The 17,612-nt window shown below is 40.7% G+C and overlaps 2 protein-coding genes across 2 annotated transcripts in view; both read left to right on the top strand.

The window, feature by feature from the left end:
• LOC133640595 (gastrula zinc finger protein XlCGF57.1-like) overlaps nt 1-17,612 on the top strand; it is a 300,331-nt gene that overhangs the window by 70,787 nt on the left and 211,932 nt on the right. The window lies entirely within an intron of this gene.
• Nucleotides 3,441-16,683, top strand: LOC133640626 (oocyte zinc finger protein XlCOF22-like). Its single transcript, XM_062034152.1, has 3 exons — nt 3,441-3,877; nt 4,953-5,219; nt 14,336-16,683. Exons 1-3 carry the CDS (start codon nt 3,775-3,777, stop codon nt 15,709-15,711), a joined length of 1,746 nt encoding a protein of 581 aa, XP_061890136.1. The 5' UTR covers nt 3,441-3,774; the 3' UTR covers nt 15,712-16,683.

Genomic DNA, 17,612 nt, shown 5'->3' with positions numbered 1-17,612 from the left:
TGGTGGTTTTGCTTGTGTTTGTGAGCAGAGTCCCTGAACCAGCTGGCTGAGCGGGCATCTCTCTAGGGTCTCTCTGTAGGTGAGGGCTTTGTTATGGAGCGTGTCTGGGTCACTTTCTTTTAAGTGGTTATAAAATTTGACTGCTCTCTTTTGGATCTTGATTATTAGTGGGTATCTTCCTAATTCTGCTCTGCATGCATTATTTGGTGTTTTCCGTTGGGTGCGGAGAATGGATTTGCAAAATTCTGCATGCAGAGTCTCGATTTGGTGTTTGTCCCATTTTGCAAAATCTTGGTTAGCAAGAGGGCCCCAGACCTCGCAGCCGTACAGGGAAATGGGTTCTATGACGGAGTCTAATATTTTGAGCCAGATTTGAATAGGAATGTCTAGTTTGATGTTCCTCTCTCTCTCTCTCTCTCTCTCTATGTCCACTACTTGCTGTCCATATCCTACCCCCCCCCCCCCTCCACACCCCTGATTGTAAATAATGTAAATAATTCAATGTGATTATCTTGTGTGATGACTGTATTATGATGATAGTATATATGATAGTATATATCTGTATCATGAATCAATTTAAGTGGACCCCGACTTAAACAAGTTGAAAAACTTATTCGGGTGTTACCATTTAGTGGTCAATTGTACGGAATATGTACTTCACTGTGCAACCTACTAATAAAAGTCTCAATCAATCAATCAAAAAAAAAACCTTTGCAGCCATGCGTCCAAAACGTAACATCATCTTGCAGGGACATATAAGCAAAAGTCAAGTGTCTGTTGTTTTACAATGTAATTATCTATTTAATAAGAAATGTTCAGAGAATACTTTTTTTTTGAGTATTTATTGGAGGCCACAAAAGACAAAGGCCGTCTGTTTACAGGAGAGTGTCGGTGAGGCACACACCTTTTGTCTTAGCTCAGGAATGCATGGGGGAAGTGTTGGAGACAAGCGGGAAACTCTTAGTTAGGAAAAGTGTAGCTGCTGATGTGATACCCACAAAAAGTTGTTATTGTGTATTTTTATAATTTATTTAGATAATATTCAGGTGAACAATATTTAATGGTGACAAGGCAGCACGGTGGCAGAGGGGTTAGTGCGTCTGCCTCACAATACGAAGGTCCTGAGTAGTCGTGAGTTCAATCCCGGGCTCAGGATCTTTCTGTGTGGAGTTTGCATGTTCTCCCCGTGACTGCGTGGGTTCCCTCCGGGTACTCCGGCTTCCTCCCACCTCCAAAGACATGCACCTGGCGATAGGTTGATTGGCAACACTAAATGGTCCCTAGTGTGTGAATGTGAGTGTGAATGTTGTCTGTCTATCTGTGTTGGCCCTGCGATGAGGTGGCGACTTGTCCTGGGTGTACACCGCCTTCCGCCCGATTGTACCTGACATAGGCTCCAGCGCCCCCCGCGACACCGAAGGGAATAAGCGGTAGAAAATGGATGGATGGATGGACTAGGACAGGGGTCGGCAACCCGCGGTTCCGGAGCCGCATGCGGGTCCTTGACCACTTTGATGTGGCTCAGCTACATACATGCCGACCCCCCCGATTTTCCCAGGGAAAAAATAATCCTATTTACACTCTAATTACTAAATAAAGGGCGTGCCCTAATTGCACTGCAGTAATTGTCCTCTATAGCATTTACACACAGCGTGCCAGTCCAGCCACATGTTGCATGTTGTTATTACTTGCACACACAGGAGACAGCAAAGCATACTTACTCATCAGCCACACAGCTTACACTGATGGTAGCCGTATCAAACAACTTTAACATTGTTACGTTACAAATATGCGCCACACTGTGAACCCACACCAAAAAAGAATGAAAAACACATTTCTGGAGAACATCCCACCGTAACACAACATAAACACAACACAACCATTACCCAGAATCCCATGCAGCCCTAACTCTTCCGGTCTACATTATACACCCCCGCTACCACCAAATCCCCCCACACATCAACCCCCCCCCCCCCCTCTCCGTCCGTTGGTTGAGCGGAAGAGTTAGGGCTGCATGGGATTCTGAGTATTGGTACCGTCAGTGTAAGATGTGTGGCTGCTGAGTTAGTACGCCTTGCTGTCACTTACGTGAGCAAGCTGAAATTGCATTCTACGTGTGGTCGAGCAGGTACACTGTTAGGGCAGACTGTAGAGGGCGCCAAATGCAGTGTCATCACGCTCTGATATTCGGGAGTCTCCTGGGAAAAGTGAGAGGGTTGGCAAGTATGACGCTATCAAGCGCCATTAGTTCAAAACTCGCGGGCTGCACTAACATCAAATTTCCATATTAAAGTGTGTGCCGGTGCGTGTGTCGGAGACCCCTGGTTAACATAGCACAAAGTATTTAAGCTTTGTATGCAGTGTTTTTTATTTTAATTTTTTTTTTGTGGCTCCCATTACTTTCTTTAATTTGTGAAACTTGCCAAAATGGCTCTTTGAGTGGTAAAGGTTGCCGACCCCTGGACTAGGATACCAACAGATTGTTAAACAACAGCTAACTACTGACAGCAGGGGGCAGTGTAGGTCTGTTTCACCGTGGGAGTCTCCTGTACACTGACGTACTTCCGCCCAAACTTCACAATCCAGTGGAATTTGGGAAAGCGACAACACGTTTCAATTTGTGATCCTTGTGTCCATACTGCAGGTTAGCAATGACCTTAAAGCAGCTATATTTGAAACACAAATAATTGTGTGATAAAGTGCAGTCACTGAGCTTTAGTTTGATGTGAGGATGATGACGTTTGGTGTTCGTTTTGGGACATTGTAATGTAATGCAAAGTGGGCTGCTGCAGTTTATTTTTCTATTAATATTTTTCTAATCACTTCTGTAAAAGTGACAAGTGCAATGAGCCTAAATGTGTACAATATGAGTTCGTTTTTGTATTATAACTTTCTATATTGTTTATTGGTCCAGTTCTGCCAATGTTGTTAGCATTAGCCACTGTCTGCTTTCTGTGTGCACTGTAGTGGTGCAGCTACTAGTAACAGTATTATGCCGGAAATGAAAATGAGAGATATTGATGAGGAGAACAAATGATGTAAAATGAGAATGGTGTTGTGTGTTATGTAGTGTGAATTTGAATAATGACAGAATGATTGTTATATTGATTGCTATTGTGATAATACAAAAAATATGAACATTGAAAAGACAATGGAAAAAAAACAAAAGAAAGAGACAGAATATATTTTGTGTGGTTCAATAAAAACACAATCCAGTGGAATTTGGGAAAGCGACAACACGTTTCAATTTGTGATCCTTGTGTCCATACTGCAGGATAATTATAAGCTGTAACCAGGTACCCAAGCCGGGACCTGTAACACTGACAGAAGCACATTGTATATATGTTATATAATTCATAGTTGGTTAGAGTAGATAAATACAATCTATAAATACAAGGTCATATTTAGAGCTGGTTACTTGTTTCTCTCGCGAGATCTGACAACACTGCGCGCGAACCAAACACGGCGAGGATAAAGCAAGATGGCGTCTGACGGTGAAGACGTTATTGCAGTCGTCACAGTTCAGTGTTCTTAGTCTGTGCGTCCATGTACACATATATGTCCTTTATTAGACGCTATTAAATAGAGTAAACATCGTTAATAACTGTTTGCATCCGGTTATATTAGTCTGAGCGCATTTTGATGCTTCTCGAGCTAGCTTAGCCTGCTAGTTAGCTTAGCTTGTTAGCTGCTAACAAAGAGAGGCGGAAGTGATCAAAACACATCGCTAAGCAGAGATCAAGTGTGAGTGTAAAGTGTTGTGATTGTGTGAAAATGTGCGAAATAACGATAGCAGAGTACGAGGAGGAACTTTGTCCAACAAAAGAGGAGAAGGAGCGACAACATCAAAAACATCAAGTTGTGTTACACAGAACAGGTTTGTTTACTTCTTACTCTCACATGTTTACTAACTTTATATTTATTATTAACACTATTCCTAAATAGATTGTCTATAAGAAGTTGAATTGTCATGTGAGGATGATGCACTGATTGTTTTACAGTGTTCATAAAAACGAGACAGTTTCAGACACACAATATTTATGAGAGGTTGATGTTCCTCTCAGTTTGTAACAATGTGTATCAACATGTTTACACAAAACTCACACAGTCACCGGGGGAATATTCCAGAGAGCAGGTTAAGTGCAAACTCCTGAGTATGTAAAGCTCGAGAGTTTTACCTCCAAAAATAAGAGAGGTAAGACAAAGTCAGAGTCAGTTACCATGGTAACTGACACTGTAAACCTAGCCTGCTAGCTGGCAGGTTTGACAAGTTATTTATGTGTGTAAAAGCTATACTGACCTGTTATTTCCTTCATATTGGTGCAGCCATTAACCTACTACAACACCTACTACATCCACCTACTCAGTGGCCTAGTGGTTAGAGTGTCCGCCCTGAGATCGGTAGGTTGTGAGTTCAAACCCCGACTGAGTCATACCAAAGACTATAAAAATGGGACCCATTACTTCCCTGCTTGGCACTCAGCATCAACGGTTGGAATTGGGGGTTAAATCACCATTAAAATTATTCCCAGGCGCAGGCACCGCTGCTGCTCACTGCTCCCCTCACCTCCCAGGGGTGTGATCAAGGGATATGGATCAAATGTAGAGAATAATCTCGCCACACCTAGTGTGTGTGTGACAATCATTGGTACTTTAACTTTTTAATGTGGCAGTGATTGTCGAAAAAACAAAGCCTGATCTAAAGATGACATCTTGATCTCATACCATCTCAAACCAATTGGCCATTCATTATTAAGTGAAATGTCTTAAAGTCGCTTAAATTTGTCTTTAACCAAGCAACACTATGTTTTATCCAGTTACTCGATTAATCGAAAACATTTCCAGTAGAACACTTGATTAATACAGTTTTCAATAGCTACAGTCCTATATTTCATGTACGATTTAATATTTAGCATGTAGGAGTTAAAATGTGTTTTGTTTGTGTCCTGTAGACATCCATCAGCTGATTGAACACCAAGAAGAATGTCTCCCTCATCTGCAGGGGGACAGTTTCACTTTAGAGGATCCACAGCCCTCACATTTTAAAGGGGACGAGAAGGATCCACAGCCCCCCTATTTTAAAGAGGAAGAGGAGGGAGAGTGTCCTGTAGGGCAGGAGGAGGCTGATCTCACCAAGTTTCCACTGACTGTTGTCTCTGTGAAGACTGAAGAGCATGAAGACAAACCACCTGAGTCCTCACAGCTTCATCACAGTCCAAGTAAGCACAACATCCACATATCATCTAATACAATGTTTGTGACACATGTTCATCCGGGGGCCACATTTATGACTAAAGATGGGGATATACTTGCTTTTTAACACGTCCATTTAAAAATGAATGCTCATCAATCATCAACAATGTAATTGCTGGGGTGTAACCATGTGACCTAGAGGCCGTCCTCCTTACCTCACGTGGTCAAATGAAGGCACACATTCAATATGGCTACTGTTTATTTACCTTTAGCAGCACATATGTCAGCATATTTCAAAGGTTTAGTGGTGAAGATTAGGGATGTATACCAAGTACCATTTTTTTTAGTACTGGTTCCTAATTATGTCATCCATGAGGACCGTGAAGATTCTGGACTAACGACACAACTATTTGTATTTTTAATTCCAGCTGACTGACGTAACTATGACACGTTGTCACATTGAGTTCAGCTGCCGCTGCTACACATTAAAATCAGCTTTGAATAATGACAAATAAGGAAGCAACAACACACAAAAGATTGATGTGTGTGTTATTGACAAGAAGATGACATAACTGCATTTCACCTTGCACTGCACACATAGTTGACTTCTTTAAGACTTCAAATAAACAGCTGTTGATAAAAGACTTCCCTGCTCTGAGATGTTACAGAACATCATGTTGGACGTGTTCAACCTCTTGTGCTAATAGGAATGATATTTAAAATGTATTTTTCCACTTTTTTATTTCCACAAATTACAAATACGATAAATACTGGTATCGATAAGGAGTATCAATTACGGTATCATATCGATGAATTCTTAATGATTTACATCCCTACTGAAGGTACAAGCCAGATATCTTAAAAAAATAATTTCAACGTTTATTTGGATTTAGTTACTTCTCTGCTGTCCAGCAATGTCTCAATCAATCTAGTTTATTAGTACTAATTAGCAAAGTTTTCTTGTCTTTCTAAAGTCTTTCTTTTGATAGCCCCCTCGTGGTAAAGTTGTCCGAGTGCAAACTGAGGCAGTATTTGTGACTGATAAAAATTTCGGTGAATTAAAATTTAAGAAATTGTACCGGAAAGTTCATTACTTTTGAAGACGGCCAATAAAAACGCAATCAGAATCAGAAATACTTTAATAATCCCAGAGGGGAAATTAAGATTTTCAGCACAATCCCATTCAAGAGCAGACAAACATTACAGGGAGACAGAACAGGATCGCTGACGGGTCTGCCAACTTCTGGCGCCCCTTACAAAAAAGGTGAGAAACAGGTAAATGCCGGGGAGGGGGGAGGAGAGGGGAGAAAAAAAATCAGACTAAGCCTGGGCCCCTGGAGAGGGGGTCCAGACTGAGGCCAAAGAGAAAAAAAACTCATAGCCATAGCACACATAAACATGTGTGTAAGAGGGAAACATCAAAAAACACAAAGGACATTAAAGACATTAAAAGAGCAGTCACTTCTACACACAGCCACAAAAGTAAAACAACAACAAAAATGCTATAAAAAAAATACACACCATAGTCTGCTGGGGTGGGGGGAACATGGCCAGAGAAAGGAGCAGACCCAACAAAGCAACCAAGAGAACCAACTCCACCCTCGGCCGCCCACCAACTCCCGGCCAGTGTCCAGTCCGCATGGATGAGCGAGGATACGTCCAAGGAGACCGAGGTGTCCGATACCTGCTCATTCAGCCAAGACACTGTGAAGCTTGTCCGTCCCGGCTCTCAGCGCCAGCTCCGCAGTCCTGTCTCTTCTTCCGCATCTCCTCCAGTCTCTCCAAACGGACTCTGGTGTGGCAGAGACCCAGCAGCTGGTCTCCATGGCCAAAAGGCTCCCGGGAAGCAGATCCAGAAGTTCACAAAAAAAGCACAGCAGAAGTCACCAAAGTGCCACCCCTTGTCACACAGTCCCAAAGGGTCCCCAACCAAAAGGCAAAAAAAACCCTGCATGAAAACAAGAAGGAAACATCCGGAACACAAAAGAATGACACAAGAGCACAGAGCTCCTGCCAACAGCAGCCACTACAGCGGCGCCATCTTGGGGGGAAAAAAACGGGGACGGAAATTTGACCCGGTTATCTTCTCCAAGTCACGACACTGACATTGTCTTTGTGACAGCGCGCTTGCTCCCGCTGACGTGCCGGTCCTCAAGTGACGGCGTGATAAGAGCGCACCGTCACAATAAACAAAACAAAACACCGGCGGAAAGCAATAATCAATTAAAAAAACAAGCAAACTGGAGTTTTGATCCAGAGAAGGCAGGTCGGTTAAAAAAACAAAAACTCTGCATCCCAGGGACGCGCGGACTTACGGAAATGCACGTCCTTTTTGATTTTAATGCGTAAAAAGACATAAACAGTGTGTTAACGCCAACACTGGTTATTAATGTGATTATCACACAGCAGTCATTTCCATTAGACAATATTCAAATATAGGCGGTAGTGATGTAACGATACCAATATTTTGGTATCGGTACTAAAATTATTTTGGTACTTTTCTAAATAAAGGGGACCACAAAATAGCATTATTGGCTTTATTTTAACCAAAAAAATTTAGGGTACATTAAACATGTTTATTATTGCAGTTTAGTTTTTAAATAAAATAGTGAACATACTAGACAACTTGTCTTTTAGTAGTAAGTAAACAAACAAAGACTCCTAATTAGTCTGCTGACATATGCAGTAACATATTGTGTCATTTATACACCTATTATTTTGTCAACATTATTAAGGACAAGTGCTAGAAAATGAATTATTAATCTACTTGTTCATTTACTGTTAATATCTGCTTACTTTCTCTTTTAACATGTTCTGTCTACACTTCTGTTAAAATGTAATACCGTATTTTCCGCACCATAAGCCGACCTAAAAACCACAATTTTTCTCAAAAGCTGACAGTGCGGCTAATAACCCGGTGCGCCTTATATATGGATTAATATTAATATTTATTTTCATGAAGTTTAGGTCTCGCAACTACGGTAAACAGCCGCCATCTTTTTTTCCCCGTAAAAGAGGAAGCGCTTCTTCTTCTACGGTAAGCAACCGCCCCCATAGAAGAGGAAGCGCTTCTTCTTCTACTGTAAGCAACCGCCAAGGTGAGCACCCGCCCCCGTAGAAGAAGAAGCGCGCGGATATTTCATTTCATTTGTGTGTTTCTGTAAAGACCACAAAATGTCTCCTACTAAGAGACACGCGTACAAGGTTCCACTGACTTTTGATATTCCTGTGAACCGCACTGTGGATACAACGGGAACACGTACGGTGAATATTCGCACCACAGGGAATGAGAAGTCGTCCTACTGTGGTTCTAGCTTGCCATGCTAACGGCCAGAAACTTCCACCCACGGTGATATTCAAAAGGAAGACCTTGCCAAAAGAGAACTTTCCAGCCGGCATCATCATAAAAGCTAACTCGAAGGGATGGATGGATGAAGAAAAAATGAGCGAAGAGACCGGGTGACTTTTTTCACGCAGCTCCATCCCTGTTGATCTATGACTGCATGCGTCCACATCACAGATGGTGTCAAAAACAAGTGAAGCACACCGAAGAAGAATAATTCGAGGGATTTGTGGATGAGTAATAACTTCAGAAAGTGAGCTTTAAATGTTTATTTTGTGTGTTGTGTGACACTAACGTTCGAGCAACGTTGAGTTATTGATGTTGCTATTGCTCTGCACTATTTTGAGTGTTACTATTTTTGTGATTGCACATTTGCACATTACATTTTGGGAGTGAACAGAGTTTTTAGAACGCTGGTTTGTGATATATTATTAAAGTTTGAATCAATCAATCAATCAATCAATGTTTATTTATATAGCCCTAAATCACAAGTGTCTCAAAGGGCTGTACAAGCCACAACGACATCCTCGGTACAGAGCCCACATACGGGCAAGGAAAAACTCACCCCAGTGGGACGTCGGTGAATGACTATGAGAAACCTTGGAGAGGACCGCATATGTGGGTAACCCCCCCCCCTCTAGGGGAGACCGAAAGCAACGGATGTCGAGTGGGTCTGACATAACATTGTGAAAGTCCAGTCCACAGTGGATCCAACACATCAGCGGGAGTCCAGTCCACAGCGGGGCCAACAGGAAACCATCCCGAGCGGAGACGGGTCAGCAGCGCAGAGATGTCCCCAACCGATGCACAGGCTAGTGGTCCACCCGGGGTCCCGACTCTGGACAGCCAGCACTTCATCCATGGCCACCGGACCTATGCAACTCCCCCTCGCAAGGGACAGGGGAGAAGAGGAGAGAAGAAAAGAAACGGCAGATCAACTGGTCTAAAAAAGGGGGGGTCTATTTAAAGGCTAGATTATACAAATGAGTTTTAAGATGGGACTTAAATGCTTCTACTGAGGTAGCATCTCTAACTGTTACCGGGAGGGCATTCCAGAGTACTGGAGCCCGAATAGAAAATGCTCTATAGCCCGCAGACTTTTTTTTGGCTCTGGGAATCACTAATAAGCCGGAGTTCTTTGAACGCAGATTTCTTGTCGGGACATATGGTACCATACAATCGGCGAGATAGGCTGGAGCTAAACCGTGTAGTATTTTATACGTAAGTAGTAAAACCTTAAAGTCGCATCTTAAGTGCACAGGAAGCCAGTGCAGGTGAGCCAGTATAGGCGTAATATGATCAAACTTTCTTGTTTTTGTCAAAAGCCTTGCAGCCGCATTTTGTACCAACTGTAATCTTTTAATGCTAGACATAGGGAGACCCGAAAATAATACGTTACAGTAATCGAGACGAGACGTAACGAACGCATGGATAATGATCTCAGCATCGCTTGTGGACAAGATGGAACGAATTTTAGCGATATTACGGAGATGAAAGAAGGCCGTTTTAGTAACACTCTTAATGTGTGACTCAAACGAGAGAGTTGGGTCGAAGATAATACCCAGATTCTTTACCGAGTCGCCTTGTTTAATTGTTTGGTTGTCAAATGTTAAGGTGGTATTTTTAAATAGATGTTGGTGTCTAGCAGGACCGATAATCAGCATTTCCGTTTTCTTAGCGTTGAGTTGCAAAAAGTTAGCGGACATCCATTGTTTAATTTCATTAAGACACGCCTCCAGCTGACTACAATCCGGCGTGTTGGTCAGCTTTAGGGGCATGTAGAGTTGAGTGTCATCAGCATAACAGTGAAAGTTAACACCGTACTTGCGTATGATGTCACCCAGCGGCAGCATGTAAATACTAAAGAGTGCAGGGCCAAGAACCGAACCCTGGGGAACTCCGCACGTTACCTTGACATAGTCCGAGGTCACATTGTTATGGGAGACGCACTGCATCCTGTCAGTAAGATAAGAGTTAAACCAAGACAAGGCTAAGTCTGATATACCAATACGTGTTTTGATACGCTCTAATAAAATATTATGATCGACGGTATCGAAAGCGGCGCTAAGATCAAGAAGCAGCAACATAGATGACGCATCAGAATCCATCGTTAGCAATATATCATTAGTCATTTTTGCGAGGGCTGTCTCCGTAGAGTGATTTGCCCTAAAACCGGATTGAAAAGGTTCACAGAGATTGTTAGTCACTAAGTGTTCATTTAGCTGCTGTGCAACAATTCTTTCGAGAATTTTGGAAATAAACGGAAGGTGGGAGACCGTTCGGTAGTTTACCATGAGGTCAGGATCGAGGTTAGGTCTTTTGAGCAGAGGATGAATTACCGCTTTTTTGAATGCTAGGGGAACAGTGCCGGAGGAAAGTGATAAGTTTATAATATTTAACACTGATGGACCTAATAATACAAACAGTTCCTTGATAAGTTTCCCAGGAAGTGGGTCAAGTAAACATGTTGTTTGTTTTATCCCACTTACACGCTGTAATAATTCCTCTGTTATTTCATCAAAAATAGAGAGACTATTTTGGAGGGCAGTGTCCGTCGTATATACAGTCGTATTTGTGTTAATAGAACCCAGTTGTAGCTGGGATGCGTTGTCTTTAATCTCCTTTCTAATGAGTTCAATTTTCTTATTAAAGAAATTCATAAAATCATCTGCCGAGTGGGTGGAGCTACTGGGAGGAGTCCCTTGTTGGGTTAGCGATGCTACTGTACTAAACAGAAATTTAGGATCGTTTTTGTTGAGGCGGATGAGATTTGAGTAGTATTTAGCTTTAGCTAAGGTAAGCATGCGTTTATAAGTTATTAAACTATCACTCCATGCTTGATGGAAAACCTCAAGTTTAGTCGCGCGCCATTTGCGTTCCAGTTTTCTACATGATAATTTATGAGCTCTAATTTCTTCTGTAAACCATGGGGTGCGCCTTTTAGGGGCCCTTTTTTGCTTTAGTGGTGCTATACTATCAATAATTTCGCGCAAGGCATCGTCGAAGTTGTTAGTGAGGTTATCAACAGAGCCGACATAATTTGGGACTGGTGCCATTACCGAAGGCAGTAGGTCAGCAAGAGTCATCGTTGTGGCAGCATTAATGTTGCGGCCGCTATAGCAGTTATTATTATTATTAGCTTGTTGACAATGAGTCAAAACTTCAAATTTTATAAGGTAATGATCGGACATTACTTTAGTATATGGAAGTATCATAACTTTGGAGGTGGTGACACCCCTGACAAGCACTAGATCTATTGTATTACCGTTGCGATGCGTGGGTTCATGTATTATTTGTGTAAGACCACAGCTATCAATTATGGTTTGGAGCGCCACGCACTGAGGGTCCGATGGGGTATTCATATGGATATTAAAGTCCCCCATTATGATTATATTGTCGGCGTGCGTCACTAGATCAGCAACGAACTCTGAGAATTCACTGATAAAGTCCAAATAGGGCCCAGGGGGGCGGTAGATAACAGCCAGGTCGAGAGGTAGCGGTGTGACAGACCTCATAGTAAGCACCTCAAACGATTTATATTTATTATTTAGGTTAGGGGTAAGGTTGACATTTTCATTGTATATTAGTGCGACACCCCCTCCCCTTTTAAGAGGACGGGCAACATGCGCATTCGTATAGTTAGGAGGAGATGCCTCATTGAGCGCAAAAAATTTGTCTGGTTTGAGCCAGGTTTCTCTAAGACCAATGACGTTAAGATTGTTGTCTCTAATGACCTCATTAACCAATAACGCCTTGGGAGACAATGATCTTATGTTTAAAAAGCCCATATTATAGGTATTGGGCTGTTTTGACGAGTTTTTGTTAAGATTATCCGTAGTGGCAATATTAACAATGTTGCATTTATTATGCGTAGTGCACTTTAAATAGTTTCGACCATATCTAGGAATTGATATGACGGGAATTTTCCGATTGTTTGCTTGGTGCTGCAATAGACTAGACATATCATAATTTGCCACCTCAGAATGACCTATCCGACTGTTTTTTTGACATTCCCTTTAGCGTAGCATAGGTGCGGCTAATAACACGGGGCGGCTAATAGGTAAACAACGTTTTGAAATATGCCATTCATTGAAGGTGCGGCTTACAACACGGGGTGCCTTATGGTGCGGAAAATACGGTAATCACTTATTCTTCTGTTGTTTGATACTTTACATTAGTTTGTGGATGATACCACAAATGTGGGTATCAATCTGGTACCAAGTAGTTACAGGATCATACATTGGTCATCTTCAGAGTTCTCATGTGTCCAGGGACATATTTCCTGAGTTTATAAACATAATGTACATTTCTAAAAAACGAAAGAAGATGTTGTGATGCCAAAAAATATCGACGTAATCATAGTAGTATCGACTAGGTACGTGGCGTTTGTTTACATTTTGATGCCAGTGAGCTACTGTGTAGTGAAGCATGTTTAGCTATTCCTCGTCCTGCAGTGATAATGATACTTGTAAGCAACGTACTTTATTTGTCGCCATGGAGGCGAGGATTAGTGATTTAGAAGTAGCTAAAACAACGGTGGCTAGCTAGCTAGCCATGTCTTAAAGCATCTCTTCCTGAGGGTGTTTCAGTGTTATAACTTTACCTTTATTGTTAGTTTTTACACGAAAATGCGTCCGTTCTCCCTTTTCTGTCTACACACTGTGTCTGCTTGTAAGTACTCTGTGATTGTGTGCCGCCGAACATGCTCGTCTGCTCGTAAACCAGCAATGTTGTTTGGAGGACTTTGTGGGTCTAATAGAGGAGCTCCCATTGACTCCAATGTTAGCTGATTTTTGCTCACGTTTATTTACTAATTATAATTCATAAAAATTAAAAACATGTGTTACATAACGATTGTGAATGATAGGCAACATTTTAAAAAAGTGCAGTTTCCTTTGAATTTGTCAGATAAGTAAACAGTCCTTCAAATTAAAGATGAAAAACAATTGAGGTTGTTTATAGATATTATCCACAATGAAGTTACAGTAAAACTAAGCACACAAGGGAAAGTACATTCATATACACATGAAGTACACGTATGTGTAAGAATCATGTTAACCACCAAAATATTGTCTCGTTCTCCGAAAGCCATTATCGAGTATCCTTTGGTGAGCTGACCGTATCGTCACACCCTTAGTTAAAAGCACACCAACCCCATGACATGACACTTCCACGTGATGTAGAACAGTAGTACAACGTTTTAAACGTACACACACATCTGAAGAATATAAAAAATAAATATATTTGGTGGGCCAAACAAAATGACTCGGCGAACCAATGTTTGGTATGGGCGATATGACCTCAAATCTATATCCTAATAACAATATATGTCACGATATATCATATCAACATATTGTGTCATTTCTAATTGTACTATTTTGTCGAAACTATTATTATTTATGTACTTGTTTATTTACTGTTAATGTCTGGTTACTTTATTTGAGAAAATGATACTGGAAATGATGTAATATTTTACTGCATATTTCAGCAACTAAATTAGGAGCCTGTGTAGCCTGTTTTAAAATGGTTATATTAGTAATTTTATATGAAATAATATATCGCAAAATCAATTTTAAACCATATTGTCCATCCATAGTAAAAAGTCCTGTCGTCCTGGTTTGTTTTTATTTTCCTGTGAATAATGTTGTAAAGAGCAGCGTGTTTGTGCGTCACTGAGATTTCAAGACAGTTCATACGATAACATGTTTTTCCTAAGTGCATGTAAAAGTACTGAATGCATTGTGTGATTGAGCAGAGATGGATGTTTCTAAAACGTGTTTGTCTTCTTGTGTCCTGCAGACGTCTGTGAAGAACATCTACTCCCTGAGCAACAGAAGTGGAGCTTCAGGATGGAGCCACAGCCCTCCAACATTAAAAAGGAAGAGGAACACCCACTGATCCCCCATTTTAAAGAGGAAGAGGATGACCCATTGACCACTCACATCAAAGGGGAAGAGGAGGACCCACTGACACCCCATTTTAGAGAGGAAGAGGTGGATCCACTGAGCCCTCACATTAAGGAGGAAGAGGAAGACTCACTGACCCCTCACATTAAAGAGGAAGAGGAGGACCCACTGACCCCTCACATTAAAGGGGAAGAGGAGGAACACAGCATCAATCAGGAGGGAGAGCATATTGAATGGTTGGAGGAGTTCCCAGTGACTGGTGTCCCTGTGAAGAGTGAAGGTGATGAGGTCAAAGGTGAAAGTGAGGAGAAGAGAGAGGCGGAGCCTCCAAGCAGCAGCTCAACTCAACACATGACAACAGAAGCTGATGGAGACCACTGTGGAGGATCACAAGCAGACAAGCTCTTAGCTCCACTCTCAGATAGTGAGGACACAACGTCACACTCTCCTGACACTGATGATGAACACTCTAAAGATGATAAGACATGTCACACTGACAACACACACTTCACATGTTCTCACTGCGACAAAACTTTTAAATACCGCTGTCGTCTAAAAACACACATGAGAACACATACTGGAGAAAAAACTTTTTCATGTTCAATCTGCGGTAAAGATTTTACTCAAAAGCAGCATTTCAAAGTACACATGAGAATACACACTGGAGAAAAACTTTTTTCATGTTCAATCTGTGGTAAAGATTTCACTCAAAGTCAACATTTGAAAAGACACATGAGAACACACACTGGAGAAAAACCTTTTTCATGTTCAATCTGCGGTAAATATTTTACTAAAAAGCACAGTTTCAAAATACACATGAGAACACACACTGGAGAAAAACGTTTTTCATGTTCAATCTGTGGTAAAGATTTTACTCAAAGTCAACATTTGAAAACACACATGAGAACACACACTGGCGAAAAACCTTTTTCATGTTCAATCTGCGGTAAAGATTTTACTCAAAAGCAGCATTTCAAAGTACACATGAGAATACACACTGGCGAAAAACCTTTTTCATGTTCAATCTGCGGTAAAGATTTTACTCAAAATCAAAATTTCAAAACACACATGAGAACACACACTGGTGAAAAACCTTTTTCATGTTCAATCTGCGGTAAAGATTTTACTCTAAATCAAAATTTCAAATCACACATGAGAATACACACGAGAGAAAAACATGTTTCATGTTCAATCTGCGGTAAAGATTTTACTCGAAGGGACCATTTCAAAACACACATGAGAATACACACTGGAGAAAAACCTTTTTAATGTTCAGTATGTGGTAAAAGTTATATAAAAAGACTGCAATTAAAATTACACATGAGAACGCACTCTGGTGAAAAACCATACTCCTGTTCAAGCTGCAACAAAAGCTTTCGTCGCCGACAATCTTGTACAGTACACATGAGAACACACACAGGAGAGAAAGTGTTGAGTTGCAGTGTGTGTGGTGAAAGATTCTCTTCTAAGTACCAGTGTAAGAAACACAAGTGTGCTGGTGAGAACAGCAGCAGTAAATGAAGATGCAGGATTTGAAATAAACTGTCAAAACTTTCACTTTGACTTTCTAACAACATCAGCACATATAACATGTGTGACATCATTGTTGTGTGTGTAACACAATCTTGTTAATATGATTCTAACATTTATAGATTAGACACTTCAGGTTAGTGCTTTTATTTCAGTCAAGTACATGAGTTAATATACACATTTGTGTACTTTAAAATGAACAGAACAATTTGACTGAAAAGGTGAGAATAAACAGTACATAAAATATGTTACATACAATAAACATTTTATGTGTAGATATTCATAATTCACTTTTATACTTATTCATAATAGTGTTTTATATATGTTTTTTGAAATAATGAAGGGTTGCATATTTTATTTTGTAATTGTAGATGATTCCATAGATGAACTCCTTTATATGATATACATATTTGTTTTACATGTGTTCATACCTTTGCTTTTGAGTACACATAAATCCCTCTTAATTCATATTTACTGGTTCACATCTGAAACATCTTCTGGACCACTTCTGGAAGCATTTTATTATTTACTTTATACATCATTAGAGCAGTTGTCTTTTATACAATTTTAAAATGTGTGACTTTATGAATCATTTGTTGGGTCTCTATAATCCATTCTATTAATTGTCTTTATTACTCTCTTTTGTAATATGAATTGTTGTGTGATTGTTTTATATGTATGTCCCCAGACCTTTATGCAATAAACAATGTATGCTTCAACTAAAGTTGGGTACAGTAAATGTAGTTAATATTTGTGGGTATGTATTTTATTCTATTTATTATCACAGTCAATTTTTTTAATGTTTTCTTTATATGACTTACATGTAGTTTCCAGCTTACTTCATCATCTAGACTAACTCAGCCTGGAGGATGTGTGTAATGTTGAGATGTATTGGAGATGACTTGGTTTGTTTGGATGTTGTCATCCTGTCAATTGTTCTATTTAAAAAATGTTGTCAGATCTCACGAGAGAAACAAGCAACCAGCTCTATTACTTCTTCTTCTTACTGGCAGTTTGCAGCCATGACTTGAAAGGTTCATACTGCCATCTACCGGACCGTATAATGTAGTGTGGGCCATAGGACAGAAGGAGGAAATCCCCTTAAGAAGCTGTGGAGGGCAGCAATACACCTAAGATGTTCTACTAGTCTGCTGGAAATAGAAAGAAAAAGAAGAAGGAGGAAAAAGCAAGATGGCGTTTGGGGGGAGAAAGTCTAAACGTGGGCATTATAGTTCTGTATTTTTAATCAGTGCATACATGTGCACATATATGTCGTTTTATATAGGCTACCTTTCATTTTGTTTCCCGAGTATCCTGGTTCCTTGATTTTTGTAAGTAAAAATAATCTTCAATCGCGCTGCTGGATCAGTTTGAATTACTGGATGGATAGCAGGAAAAGGAACAATATGTGACAAGGAAGGCTGTGCATGGTGCGAGTCAGACAAGATGCCAAGTGGAACAAACATTTGAACAAAGGGGTTATAGGAACAATGGTAAATGGGTTATACTTGTATAGCGCTTTTCTACCTTCAAGGTACTCAAAGGGCTTTGACACTATTTCCACATTCACCCACACATTCACACACTGATGGCGGGAGCTGCCATGCAAGGCAATAACCACGACTCATCAGGAGCAAGGG

This window comes from Entelurus aequoreus, linkage group LG23 (assembly GCF_033978785.1).
Source record: "Entelurus aequoreus isolate RoL-2023_Sb linkage group LG23, RoL_Eaeq_v1.1, whole genome shotgun sequence".
NCBI lineage: Eukaryota > Metazoa > Chordata > Actinopteri > Syngnathiformes > Syngnathidae > Entelurus > Entelurus aequoreus.
Note: the sequence above shows the minus strand (reverse complement) of the source record. Positions and strands in the feature narration are given on the sequence as shown.